The 15,392-nt window shown below is 29.4% G+C and overlaps 1 protein-coding gene across 1 annotated transcript in view; it reads right to left on the bottom strand.

Moving 5' to 3' along the window:
- The window catches only part of LOC107436946 (potassium voltage-gated channel protein Shaw), a 163,515-nt gene that overhangs the window by 41,991 nt on the left and 106,132 nt on the right, over positions 1-15,392 (bottom strand). Inside the window, exon 5 of the mRNA XM_016048785.4 lies at positions 11,742-12,259. Within this exon, the coding sequence (XP_015904271.1) occupies positions 11,742-12,259 (518 nt within the window). The remainder of the gene's footprint in view (positions 1-11,741; positions 12,260-15,392) is intronic.

Genomic DNA, 15,392 nt, shown 5'->3' with positions numbered 1-15,392 from the left:
TTCTCTCTCCCCTGAAAATGACGGGGTGAGATTTCGCCCGCTATTCCTCGCTCCCGTGATATTGACGGACTGGAGTGTTCAGTAGTAACGCGCCAATAAGAATAAAACAAATTCATTTCTTTTGCCCGGAAAACATTTCATTTCTCATTTTACACACCTGATGGCAGTAACAGGATATTTTTAAGGTAGTTGTAGATAGTTAGTTTATTTCAAACTAGTTGCAGCACTAATCAAATACGTAATACAAATGCAAAAGTAAAAAAATAGGCACTTTTATGACCGTTTTCTAGAAAATTAACCAAAAATTAATCCTTTATAAAAAATTGTAGTTTTTATATAGATACAAAGATATTTTGTGCGATTTTCTTTAAACAAAAAAACTATTTAATAAACACCATATTTTTTTGTAAGAAATTTTGACTGGATGCTCAGCAGTTCTTTTGCCAGGAACAATTGTTCCTCCCCCTCCTCGAGTACGGTATTGTATAATTTTCTTAATAACATACATAATTTAATTAAATTGTCGCATTAAATGTAAATGTCGTCTACTCTTTCACTTAAATTCAAGTATTTTTAAATTTTCAATACAGTTAACGTGTGTACCTGATCTTACCCCACTAGTGGAGTAAGACTGAGTAAATTGACTTTTTTTTAGAAAAAAATTAATTTATAAAGTAAGCAGTGCATCTATGATCTTTAAGGAATGATGTATTGTGCATATTTATTTAAACAATAAGTATCTTGATTAAATCTGACAGTTTCTAAAACGAATAGTTTAGATAGCTAACCGATTTTACCCTCTTTCCCAACAAATTTTTACATGATTTAAAGTTGTGTAAATTTCTTTGATCATTAATTTATGATATAATAAAAAGTAGACACATTGTGCAGGGAATTATTTGTAGATGAACTAGTTTTGCAATAGTGGGAGAACTGATTTTTAATGTGTTTAAACAGAGCTAAAAATATGCAAAAAGAGAGATTAATATTTAGATGAGTAAAATTTCGAGGAGATTGTGGCTTGTGCTTCCTCTCTATTTTTAAAATTTTAAAAATTTCACTCCTTACAAAAAAAGTGTGTTTTCAGAATATTTTTGCGTCTGATTTCCTAACTTAATAAATCGTTTTTACAAATTGTTCGTTTTACAAAATAATCGTTTTTACAATAACTTAATAAATAGTTTTTACAAATTGCTTGTTTTACAAAATAATCATTTTTACAATAACTTAATAAATCGTTTTTACAAATTGTTCGTTTTACAAAATTATCGTATTTACAATAACTTAATAAATCGTTTTAACAAATTGTTCATTTTACAAAATAATCGTCTTTACAATAACTTAATAAATCGTTTTACGAGTATATTTAAGGTTTAAATCTCGAAAAATTAAGATTGCATCTTAGTGAGCTGTTGCTGACTGCTAAGTGAAAATCTGATTGCTAGATAGAAAGTTATTCAAGTTCTTTTTAAAAATTTTTCCGCATACTTCATTTGATATACTGTAAAATATTCCGGGTAAAATTACTGTAAAAAATACTGGCACCCTGATTGCAGCATCTGTGAAAAACATTTTACCATAAAGTTCAATTTTACTGTAATTGTTTCTTGTTATTTTTATTATTATTTTTCTTTCATTTTCCCCCTTCTTTCACTGTCCTATAATTTTCCCGCCGCTTTCCCGCCGTTTTCTCAACATTTTGAACCTATTTTATGAGTTCTATTTACTTGCTGCTTACGCGCAATAAATAAAACTTATTGTTTTTCTTCATTTTCTTTGTGTTTTTTGTATTTATTTACTATGCTATATATATATATATATATATATANTCCTTCTCGCTCCCGTGAAAATGACGGGGTGAGATTTCGCCCTCTATTTCTCGCTCCCGTGATATTTCCGGGCTAGAGTGTTCAGTAGTAACGCGCCAATAAGAATAAAACTAATTAATTTCTTTTGCCCGGAAAACATTTTATTTCTCATTTTACACATCTGATGGCAGTACCAGGATATTTTTAAGGTGATTGTAGATAGTTAGTTTATTTTAAACTAGTTGCAGCACTAATCAAATACGTACTACAAATGCAAAAGCCAAAAAATAGCCACTTTTATGATCGTTTTCTTGAAAATTAACCAATCGTTAAGGGGTTAAACACCCTTTATACAAAATTGTAGTTTTTATATAGATACAAAGAAATTTTGTGTGATTTTCTTTAAAAAAAAACTATTTAATAAATTTTTTTGTAAGAAATTGTGGCTGGGGCAGTTCCTTTCCCAGGGTAAATTATCCCTCCCCCTTCTTGAGTACGGTATTGCATAATTTTCTTAATAACATACATAATTTCCTTAAATTGTCACGTAAAATCGAAATATCTTCTACTCTTTCACTTAAATTCTAGCACTTTTAAATTTTCAATACAGTTAACGTGTGTACCTGATCTTACTCCACTAGTGGAATAAGACTGAGTAAATTGACTTTTTTTAGAAAAAAAATTCATTTATAAAATAAGCAGTGCATCTATTATCTTTAAGGAACGATGTATTGTGCATATTTAAACAATAAATATTTTGATTAATCTGACAGTTTCTAAAACGAATAGTTTAGATAGCTAACCTATCTTACCGACATTTCCAACAAACTTTTACATGGTTTAAAATTGAGTAATTTTTTTTATCACTAATTTATGATATAATAAAAAGTATACATATATATCGTGCATGGAATTATTTTTAGATAAATGAATTTTGTAATAGAGAGAAAATTGATTTCTAATGTGTTTAAATAGAGCTAAAAATTTACAAGAAGAGAGATTAATATTCAAATGAGCAAATTTTAGAGACTATTTTAAAATTGTGGCTTGTGCTCCTTACCTATTTTTAAAATTTTAAAAACTTCAATCCTTAGAAAAAAGTGTGTTTATTCAGGATATTTTTGTATCTGATTTCATAACTTAATAAATCGTTTTTACAAATTGATAAGTATATTTAAGGCTTAATTCTCGAAAAATTACGATTGCATCTTAGTAAGCTGTTGCTGACTGCTAAGTGAAAATCTGATAGCTAGATAAAAAGTTATTCAAGTTTTTTTTAAAACTTTTTCCCCATACTTCATTTGATACACTGTAAAATATTCCGGGTAAAATTACTGTAAAAAATACTGGAATCCCGACTGCTGTATACGTAAAATCCATTTTTACCGTAAAATTTTATAGCTTAACTGTGCAACTTCACTGTAATTAAATAAATATTTTTACAGAAATATTTATTTAATTGCATTGGTTCGGTGCTTTTACAGTAAACTTTACTGTATAAGAATTATGGTATTCGATTTATTTTGTTTCGTAAACCTTATAAAATAGCTTATACTACAAAAATGGATTTTACGGTATAAAGTTCTGGAACCCTAAGTGACGCAACTTTTTTATCGTAATTTAATCTGGAACTTTTTACTGTATACAAGTAGTTATATAATACAGGAAAATAAAAAAATCTGTTTTGCGGGGGAAATACGCAGGTTGCTCCTATTTATATCCTTCTATATAGTTTTTTAAAATTGTTTTTACATAATTCTTTTACCTTTCATCGACTACTTTTTCCATAAAAATTCTCGATCATATCAGCTTTTGTTTGAAGAAAACAATACTTAAGACTGAAAAGAAAAATCAGACGACAAAGAGAAATAAGAAGTACTAAAAGATATAATAAAATTTCCAGACAAGATTTCCTAACTGTCTTGGAGTAACTGTAAACATTTCGGTTGTTGCTTAAGAGTTTATGAAATAGTTCTGTTAATAAAAAAAATATATATTTTAACGGTTATAAAAATTCTAACTGCTAGTTCGCTGTTTCGACCAGAACACTTCAAAACAAGTGTCTTTAAAGAAAAGAGAAGGAAGTAAATTCTTTTTTGTTTCATGGCACCATTACGCTAATGGCATTTTATCGTGCGCTTATTTAGCTCTTAGAATATATATTTTTACGTAACACTAAACTTTCAAAATGCTAGGATTAAATTAAATTAGACTAATAAATTTTATAGGATTAAATTTTAAATTACCAATGTCAGATTAAAACTATGGTAAATGCGGGATAAAAGATACTGCTGTTTCAAAATTCAGCGAAATTCTAACGTTCAGTTCACGTCGTAGTTGTACGGCTGCTATTACCATAATTGGGTAATAAGTTAAATGTGGTAATTGTATGAAATACTACATGCATAATTGTATGTTGTATTAACAGAGATGCCAACTTGTTCCGGACAGCTGAGAAAATTTTTTCGAGTGGTTGTCTTTTAATGCATGATTATTGATTTAATAAATTCAATTTATAGTGTCTTTACTCCCCACTACTAATTTAATAATTCAAAATAATTCAAAGGCTCATGTAATACTTCACTTTGTTATAGTTAAACCGTGTTTAATTTGTAGTTCTCTACCGTTTTTTTAAAACATTTTGTTGTATCCGGAGCAGTTGGTATCTCTGCATAAATTATCTATGTTACCGCTAGTGTATGAAATGCCGGCATATGATAAAACGTTTATTTTACTTTTTACAGCCGATGTTGTCGTTTGGAATATTCGTTTAGAATTTCCGCTGCTTTTACCAGGTAAAATAAAAGAAAGAAATGGCATGATTCAAACTAATAATTTAGCTATCAGAAACTTCATGAAAATGAAGTCAAATATTTAAAAATGTTTTCACTAACGCTTCATATACTACGTATTTAAATGTTAAACAAAGTTTGTTCCATTTCTACGAGAATTGGGATTTATTGTAACATGTTCCAAACTCAAAGATTTTTGAAAGCAGAGAAACAGTATAAAGAGTCAAAAGATTTATGTTTTTATTTGAAACGCTCAAGTCAAACCTTTTCTGTTCTCATTTTCACATAATTGTGTAATTTGTTTTTAAATCCTTTAAAAAAAGAGTTAATTTTCCACAAAACGTTAAATATTTTTACTTTACCATGGCAAATGCTGTTTATCTTTTATTTGCAAGATTTAAAGAAAATCTAACTTTAAGTAAATAAATGCATATTAATGCGTATGATTATTTTCTCGCGTGGAAAACATGAAAAGGAATGCAATAAAATCCACATTTAGCAAAATATAACCCTTTTCGCTTTACCGAAGTAGTTTGGTTTAACATTTGATATCCTCCATATTAAGTATATACTATTCTCTTCTACAGCTAATGATTATTAACAACATTAGCGGGATGAATTAGATTTAATTTAATGTATCTACTTTTCAGACATGATGCTACTTGTCCCTTATTACTGACGCCATTGATGCGAGTTTTCTTAGAATTGTGTTGATTAAATCCATGAACTTATCATCCCCTTGACGAAATTTCATATCTTTGTTGAGAAACAGTATTCTTGCTTACCAAAGTATAAAATGCAAGCAAACGAATGGAAAAAGTTAAGATTTTATAACTCAAATTGTTAAAAGATGAAACATTTTGGTTGCGTATAACAATTTTTCATAAATAATAATTTGTGTTAACAAACTTTGACAAAGCCTATTGAGTTGAATGAATGGATTGTCCATTACTATTGTATGGAATGCATGATCCAGTCTTGTCAAATTTATTTAAAATTTAAAAAAAAAATTACATTTCTTAAATTTTTTTTCATTTTTGTCGAAAACTATTTTTTGGAAATTTTACTGTGTGAACATTTCGTCAAATTGAAGAAATTACTATTTTCACTTTTTTGAAAGTAAAATTTTTGTCATGTTGGAGAACTATAAGAATGCGTCGAGATGACATGCAAGTACAAAAAGCAGTTTCGTCAAATATTTTCAGGTCAAATTTTCAGTAATCTGTAGATTACTGTAGATATTTTTTTTTAAAAAAAACCCTAAAATAGAGGATTAATGTTTTTAAAAAAGTTAAAAATTTATTATCTTTACCGCGGCAAAAGAATTTCAAATGGTATTTAGCAGAGTCATAATTAAATCTAAGTAAATGAAGGCCCTTTCTGGCATCTATGAAAACATGAAAAGGCAATTCGATAAAATCCACATTTACTTCATTTAGTTACAAATAACCCTTTTCACTTCTCTTCCGTTTTACCTTATTAGAGGTAGTTTGGTTCAACATTTGATATCCTCCATATTAAGTAAATACTATTCTCTTCTACAGCTAATGATTATTAACAACATTAGCGGGATGAAATTAGGTTCAGTTTAATGTATCCACTTTTCAGACATGATGTTACTTGCCCCTATTACTGACGTCATGGATATGAATTTTCTTAGAATCGTGGTGATTAAATTCATGGCCTTATCAGCCCCATGGCGAAATTTCATATCGCTGTTGAGAAACAGTGTTCTTGTTTACTAGAAATCGAAAATGTAAGCATATTAATGGGAAAAGTTAAGACTTTACGGCTTCTTTAAAAGGCAAAATATTTTGTTTATTCTTATGTTTCATGAACCATGAAGCTCTCGTTTACGTTAACTACTTATTGTACTGGATACATGAATTTGCTCTTCTTATTGTACGGAACGCATGCTCTAGTCCAGTTACATTTCTTAAAAAAATGAATTTACTGTGTAAAAAAAAGGTAATTCATATTTTAGGATAATTTTCTTCATTTTTCAACCTTTTGCTGGAAAATACTTTGGGGGAACATTTCGTCAAACTAAGGTAATTACTTTCGTCACTTCCTCAATCGAAAGTAAAAATTTGTTAAAATTTTTAGACTTACGTATCAAATAATAAAATTTATTAAGAAAAATAATGTAAAATAAAAGGAAAATATGGTAATATGTTCTAAGTTACCAAGAAGAACTGTACTTAGAAAATGTGATCTAGCCAACTAACCCTTGTATCATCTCCTCATATAATAAGTTTTTTTTTTATCTAATAAGGGTTAATCATATAACAAAAACCTGATCACTGGGCAAGCACACTAACCCCTGAATCTTTCCGTTATATAATACGAACGGTTTTTTTAAATCTAATTCTTTAACGAAAATGTGATCACCGAGTTAACGCACTAACCTCTGTATCATCCCGCCACATAATACGACTGATTATAATCTAATCAGAGTTAACCATTCAACAAAAACCTGATCACTGAGCGAGCACACTAATCCCTGTATCATCTCGTCTTATAATACGAACGGTTAAATAATACATGTTAATAAATGCTAACGAAAACCTGATCACCGGACAGAGAGCCCAGAACATACTCCCAGAATGAGGACAGACAAGAAAATTATAGAGCTATCTGTACTGTAGTAATAGAAATTAATTCCAGAACTGATGAGTATTGAAAAGATAAAGATATTTTCAATTATTAAAAAAAGTTTTTTTTTGTTGATAAAAATACTTATCCTAAAATTAAAGTTCATTTAAGAATTATATTTATTGCAAAAATATTGATCGTTTTTATGGGAATTGTTAAGCTTTAAAAGTGCCAATTAAGTGCTAAGAGCAAATCAATGAAGCCATTTATTGTGTGAGGCGTCTTTGCAATTAGAGGTGCACTAAATGTGTCTCTAAATTAGGTCTCAAATCTTTAATCAGAGGGATTTTATATTTTTTCGAAGGAATTGCATTAGTTTCAATTCCCTACAGTGAGCGGATTAACCATTGGGGAAAGTATTCTTTTCTCAAATTTTAAAGCAAGTTTGAGGTGAGAGTTAACACACAGGATGACGGAGTGAAGAATTAAACATATAATTATTATTTACATCTTAAATCACGTTTCTTTAAATTGAGAATGTTCAAAAATTGAAATTTCCTAGATTTTGACAATAAGTCATGCACTGTAAAAAATGAATGTTCAAATAGTCCTTCGTTTTTGTCGAAACCGTTTCTGGTAAATGCTCCAGTCAAACACTTATTCAAAATTAAAATAAATAAATAAATAAATAAATGACTAAATAACTTCATCTTTCGTCAAAAGCATGTAAATATGTAATATTTTGACAAATACATTAGACTTAATGCAATAGTTTTGACAAATCCACTAGGATTACTGCAAAAATTTCTCCAAAATCATTAGGCTTAATGGACAAGTTACGTCAAAAACATTAGGCTAATGTGAGATATAAATGACACAATTGATTAGGAAATACAACATAAAATAAAGCATAACATCATAAAGAATCAACATAAAGTACTCGCAAAGAATAACCAAGATATTCTGGGAAATCGAAAGCAAAAAAACCTGCTAAACAAGCAAGAGCGCTAGACCCTGCATCATCCCGTTATACATTAAACCTGGTTTAAGACACAAATAAAAAATGTTTTAGAACTTTAAAAATGCACTAAAATGAAACTTTAGTGAGGAAGTACTTTCGTCATATATTTGAGAGTTTGTATTTTATAAAAAATTACGCCATTTCAGAAAGCTTCCTAAAAGTGATGAAATATTGTTCAAAGAATAGCTAATCGTAAAAGGGAGAGTTTAGTTTATGGGAATGCAGTCAATCAAAATTAACGAAGAAAAATATAAATTTAGGATAAGCTTTATAACAAGCTTAATAGTTACAATTTAATGTATCCAAAATGAATTTGATAGTTTATTATTTTAAAGAGATCAAAATGTTTCTCTCACGTCACAAAAAAGTACTATTTACGTTTCAGAAATAAAGATATTTTTTCTTAAAAACCTATTCATGTCAGAGAAAGTTTTTTTTAAAAAACTATCTCATAAATTTTTTATTTTTTCTTTAAAATTTCATAGTAAAAAATCCATTTATGTATAAAGAATGTAATAGAGCTTCCTCATAAATGTCACATTTATGCTTCAGAAATATTTTTGAAGCCTTCTCATGAATCTCTATTTTTTCAGAAATGATACTCTAAAATTTTCTCATGAAAATCATACTTAAGGAATATATTTTTGAATTCCTAAATACTAAAGTATCAATTATTTGTATAGCATGTTTATTTGTAAGCTTAATACACTAGCCAAAATTGAAGCAATTCCTTCAATCTCTGTACATAACTGTATTTTTATAGCATCACAAATAAATTTTTTGAAATGTGTAAACTCCAAAATAACACTTTGATAGATGTTGTAATGTTTAATGAATATTTTCTTTGAAAACTATTCCTTTAGAAGTAAATATAATCGCTTTGAAAATTTATTACAGATAATAAGAAACAATTTGATTGAGACTAAATTTGAAGGAGTTCGTAAATAATAAGAAATATTGCAATTATTCTCAAATATATGCATAGTTAAGAATATTAATAAATATCAGAAATTTTAATTATATTAAGTGTTTAAGAAAATATTTTAAAATCTTGCTTATAATTGGAAATTTCTTTCGAACTTTAAACTCTTTAGATCTTCACGATTTTTTCTGTGCTTACAATAAATAATTTAAAATTATATCTATATATTCCTAATTTTATAACTTTTCTAACATATTTTATCTAAAACTATATATATTTTCAAACTATTTTGTAACTAAAGGGTGCACTCCACAACGATTTTGAATTTGAGGATTTGAGGACTTTCCATAAGGATTTGAGAGGGTGCAAGGGTGAAAAGTATCCGATTATACGTTTTCACACTTAATGCCACTGTATAAATGTTAAGATATTCTGTGTTCCAGACTTCAATATTTTAAATTATGCACTTTTACAATTTACTTTATGTTCGATTAACTTAATGTTTAAAATTATTCAGAGACAGATAGTATCTTACATAACCTGGAGTGCAAAGATAGGTAAGTTGAAAAAATTGCCCACGGCATTAAAATTGGCCAACCAGGAAAGATGTCGATGCCTACATAGTTAAATCTTGGATTTATCAAAATTATGGTTACAAATTTTAAACGTCTTGCCAATTCGCTATTTACATTATGAGAAATTATACTTGATATTTCTTTGATCAATGTAATTGATATTTTAATTTATTTTGTTATGCATTGCATGTTTTATACTAAAAATTATTTCAATTCCTATTTAGGATAACCATGAAAAACATTTATTTATTACAACACGAGAAGGATGAGATAAACGTGAATCTAGTTTTATAGCTATAAAAATAGTATGAGAACTTTTGGAGGTACATGCAAATTATTTTTAAAAATACATTTCCATGAATAACTCTTTTTTTATGCAGATCTAGCTTTTTCTGAAACTTAACGTTTAAGTTCTCTTAATAAACTTTTATCATCATTAAATTTTTTGGTGAATTATCATGAAGGGAAACAAATTTAATAACACTATTTACTTACCATACATACCGGTGTATAAGTCGACCTGGGTTTTAAATAGACCTCCTATTTTTGATTACGAGATAGCGAATTTCGGTTATGCCGGTAAGTCAACAATTATTCCTATATAGGTCATGTGTCAAATGATAATAGATGCGAGACAAAATGTAGATTAAAATGTTATTGTCAAATATTCTAAAAAGTGTGGAATTGTGAATTCTTTGGATGGGGATCAAGACTTTGTTAGACTTAGCAGATGAGGATGAAGTATAATCCATTGCAGATTCAGATCCGTATGACAGCACTACTAAGGATAATTAATCCCATACAAATGATGTTTTTGAACCTTTAAATTTGTAAATTGAAGTCATGTTTCAAGTGTTTTAATTTTGTTATATTTTTGAAGAACTCTTGAATAAATTATCCTAACTTTTCTTGTTCTTATTTTTTTTTCTAGACGTAATTTAAAGTATTTTGTTTGTATAAAAAACTGTTATACGTAAGAAAAAATGTGACGAGATTATGAAAATTCAAAAATTAATTGTGTATAACATACTAAAAATAGTTTATGAAAGGAGCAATTAATAACGTGAATAGGTTGAGAGTTTATTCATATCTATCTCCTTGTTTATAATGCATCGACATCTCACGATCAACGATTATTAATAGTGTATGAATTGACCTTCTGTTTTTCGTAAAATTTTGGGGGTTTGCAAAGATGACATATTCGCGGCAATAAATTTAATTTTCTTTTTAAAATCTGTTTAATAAATGTGTGTTCTAAACTAATTTCGAGGTGCTGCATTCCATGAAAAAAATTAGATTTTTTTATCGTGTCAGATTTTCTGGATATGTTGCGTATATAAATGATTAAAAACGTCTTGTGTGTAATGTTCACCACATTGCCACCCCTATTCCGTTTTTTTCTTCGAAATTGCCGAGTTTTAACCATCATATTTCTCTTAGTAAAAGTTTGTTGTGCGAGTAAATAAAAAAACAAAGTTAAAAAAAACAGATTATAATACTGGGTTTTTGTTAACAGTTAAGATCTTAAAAGCAAAACTAAAATCGTCCAACATTAACATAAGTATGCCAAATATCTATTTGATTTGGCTTAAAAAGACGTCATTTACCATTTGATAGTTGTCTTACCTTTCATAGAAAAGTATAAAAAATGCATATTTCAAGCAACTATTTGAAATGTCTAAAAAAACACATACCACATTTCTAAAGGCTATTTCAGATTCGAATCTATGGACAAAAATATGGAAAATCCTATATTTACAACTAGTTGTAAAGTGACTGTTGAGCTACTTTCGAGTCTCCCTTTTTTCTGCCATTTAAAATAACTTCATTAAATATTAAATTTTACCTGAAAACACTTTTTAAATATTAATCATTCATTATCTACCAATTTACGAACTTCCTTTTCTTTTTCGAAATTCCTAACGATCAACTCATTAAGATTTTACGTATACTTCAATGGCTAAAAATAACTCCATCCATATTTAAAAAGCCTTGAATCTTTTTCAAGATCAAGTTTATTGTACTTACCTAACTTGGGCGTGAGCATATCCTTGGGATGATTTTGCTTGAGGGCGTTCATCCTTCGATCTCCTCCCGCCCCTGGTGGCCCTCTGCCTCCTCTAGGTCCTCGGGGCTGTTCCACGGGCAACACCCTCCTCCTCTTTTTAGGAAGTTTTGCCCTTGCTTGGGTATGAGAGTAAAACATAGCGAAGTTGGAAACAATAACAGGCACGGGCAGAGCTATTGTTAACACACCTGCCAGGGCGCAAAGGGCACCCACAAACATGCCTGTATATGTCTTTGGTGCCATGTCTCCGTATCCCACAGTGGTCATGGTGACCAGGGCCCACCAAAGTCCCAAAGGTATGCTGGTGAAATCATTGTTGGGATTGGCCTGGATTCGTTCAGCATAGTAGATAAGAGAAGCAAAAATGACGATTCCCAGGACCAGGAAGAACACAAGAAGAATGAGTTCGCCAGCACTGGCTTTGAATGTCTGGATCAGGATTTTGAGACCAGCTGAATGCCGGGTTAATTTGAAAAGCCTTTAAAAAAATAGAACTCGATTAATATCAAATGCAACATAAATAAGAAATACAATGAAAAAAAAATTGAAAACATATATATTTTATTATATTGCACAATTATAAAATTTTGTATAGCTAATACTATATTAGTATCGTTATTAAATTATTTAGCTTCATTTAGCTTTTTACTATGCATACTATGACGAGTGTTCTAACTGAAGAGCAAGTTTTTTTTAAATAAAAAGTGAATCCATCAACATTATCAGGAAGGTAGCTGGGTGGTGCAGTTGGTTTGTCGTCGGCCTTCTGAGCCCAAGTCTGCGGGTTCGATCCCCGGCCCAGACACCGGATTTTCGGGATGCAGAAAATCCTCAGCGGCCATGTCGTATGATTATGCGGCATGTAAAAGATCCCTGGAGTGCCTTATTGGCTCTTGGCATTTCCGGCAAAATTAAATTCCTAGTGCACTTTAGCATCCAAATAGAGTCTCGGTGCTGCCATCTAGTGTGGCAGAAACTAGACGTCCAAATTAACATGACCAACGGTATCTCACCCATTGTGGTGGTCCTGAAAAAGGGGATACCACCTCTGGAGAACGCACTAGGTCTGCTCATCGCCAAGACCGACTGTGCAGCTCATTGGAAATAAAAAAAAACATTATCAGGAAGACTTCAGATGAATTCAATTGATTCCATTAGTTATGTGATATTCCATAAAGATTATTCCATACTAACATAACAGAAACAATTACTGAAAATTCTTTGATCGATGAAATTCAATATCTCTTTATTTTGTTTCTCCCGTAACGGGAAGTTCATCTCTCTAAATATCAACTAAGATTTGTTTTCACGGTAAGCGGGCTTACATAATTTCTTCGTACCAAAAAAACTGCCTCCTGGAAAAAGAAATCCGTTCTCAGAAGTTCCAAAAATTATCGTCTGATTCTTGTGCTGAAAATATCATCTGCTTGTTATACTGCTTATTATTATTGCTGTTGCCATTTGGATTTTTTAGGATTTTTACAATACTTATTAGTTGAATAAAAATTATCCACCAATTTTAATATTTCTATGAATAAAAAGATGGTTAAATTATGCTGCTTGCAAGTATCACAGTATTCTACAGTAGGAAACTAAACAATACCTAAAAATAATGAGAATTATAAACTGATAAAAACGATGTATGGAAACTATAAAGCAAAATAGAAAAATTATGAAGTGATGCAATAAAATAAAGAAATACGTTATAATTAAAAGAAATTGCATAAATGAATATTAAAAAACACTCAAAATACGAAAATAAATCTAGCAAAGCATAAAAAAGTGTTGAAATAAAATTTTATGAATTGCTTTTGTGATAAATACAATCTGATTTAGCTATCGTATTTCTTTGAAGGATATTTGCATGTCAAAGGTGTTGAGATATTTCTCAATATGACTTAAAAAATTTATTGTACTTATCCTAGAGTGAATCTAATTTAGCTATCATATTTCTTTCAGGGGTATTTGCATGTCAAAGGAGGTGGGATAATTCTCAATATGACTTAGAAAATTTACTGTACTTATAGATGTCTATTGTATAGTTATTAAAAAGTACTTTGGATAGTTTCTGATTTAATGGTATGGTTTTTACTTGCTTTGTTTGAAGAATTTTCTCGGTTGGAGCAGTCCATGATACTTGATATGATTCGTTGATTTAAATTTGAGTTATTATAAGAATTTTATTTTTTCACAAAGTTCTAGCGATGAATTAATATTTTTTTTTGGCGGAATCAGAATCATCATACTCGGTTATAAAGGATGTGGAAAAATATGACTTTATCAGATTTGAAGGTTGATTTACAATTACGAGTTAAGAACTAATTTATATATGATGAAATGAAAAAAATATCTCAAGTTATTGTTCGAAAATTCCTGTCAAAAAAACGCACTCAATCATATATATAAAACCACAGAACACGAACTTAAAGCTTATGGGTGAAATTTTGAAACCTAATAAACTCTTTTATACTTGTATGGGTTTCGAACTTATTTTATCCTTTCATACTTGTATGTGTTTCGAACTTATATTAGAATAGCTCAAAATATTGCAAGGGGTATCAATATATTAATGGCTTACATATTTCTATGGACATAAACTTAATTGCCTGTTATATTGTGAATTCTTATAATGGGTTTTAGCTAAATTATAATGTGTGGAAATATTTGTAAATTTTTTAGTTAATACAGCTTGATTATATTTTATAAAGGTTATATTTTATTTACATTTTATAACCGGCGTATAGCAGCTGACCCAGTTCTGAGTTGACGACTATCAATGTTTAACTCCGTGTCCTTGCAATTTTGAACCCAACTATAAGAGAACTTTTGGATCAAACATTAGGAAAAACTAACTGTAGTGGAGGACTTTTTGATGGAACTTACGCACATTTGCGGGGTGGGACATTTAAAGGGGAGAGAAACTGCGAAAACCTCCTATGGTTAGCCCGGTGACAGGGGGATTCTAACCCATGATCCGTCTGCAACTGAGAATATTTTTATGCCACTAGTGTGGTCGGTAACATCCAGGAGCAATATACGTATCAACCTGCCATCTCTGGGGTAGTAGCCTAGGTCACCTCAATGTGAGAAGAATGCTTAGCCACGAATGATTTGCTATCACTGCCCTATCAAGGTTACAGAATTTTTTTCCATAACATTAATAATTATATTATAAAATAATTTCAAATAAATTAAAAATATTTCTTTAGCTTAAATATATAACCTTAAATACTATTTAACTTTACTTTTGTTATCTAATAGTAGTGGTTTAGTTACGAGCTAATAAAGAAATTTAAACAAGTTGGCAAGAATATTTTTTAAGTATAAAAATATTTATTCAAAGATTTAGACAAAAAATATTTTCATGGGAAATATTTTTTTCTCTTTATGTATTTATATCGAATGTTTGACAGCTGCAGGAAAATTTAAATTGACATTTCTTGTCTTTTGTATTAAATATTAGATTAAATAAGGAATAGTTTTTTTACCTTTAGTTTAAAATAAATTTTAAGCAATTTTCTTTACGGCATAAAAAAAAATTTAAAAAAAAAAAAAAAAAAAAAAACAGAAGTATCGTCAAATACAATTTGTTATACTATAGACATTTTAAC

Source organism: Parasteatoda tepidariorum, chromosome 2 (assembly GCF_043381705.1).
Source record: "Parasteatoda tepidariorum isolate YZ-2023 chromosome 2, CAS_Ptep_4.0, whole genome shotgun sequence".
NCBI lineage: Eukaryota > Metazoa > Arthropoda > Arachnida > Araneae > Theridiidae > Parasteatoda > Parasteatoda tepidariorum.
Note: the sequence above shows the minus strand (reverse complement) of the source record. Positions and strands in the feature narration are given on the sequence as shown.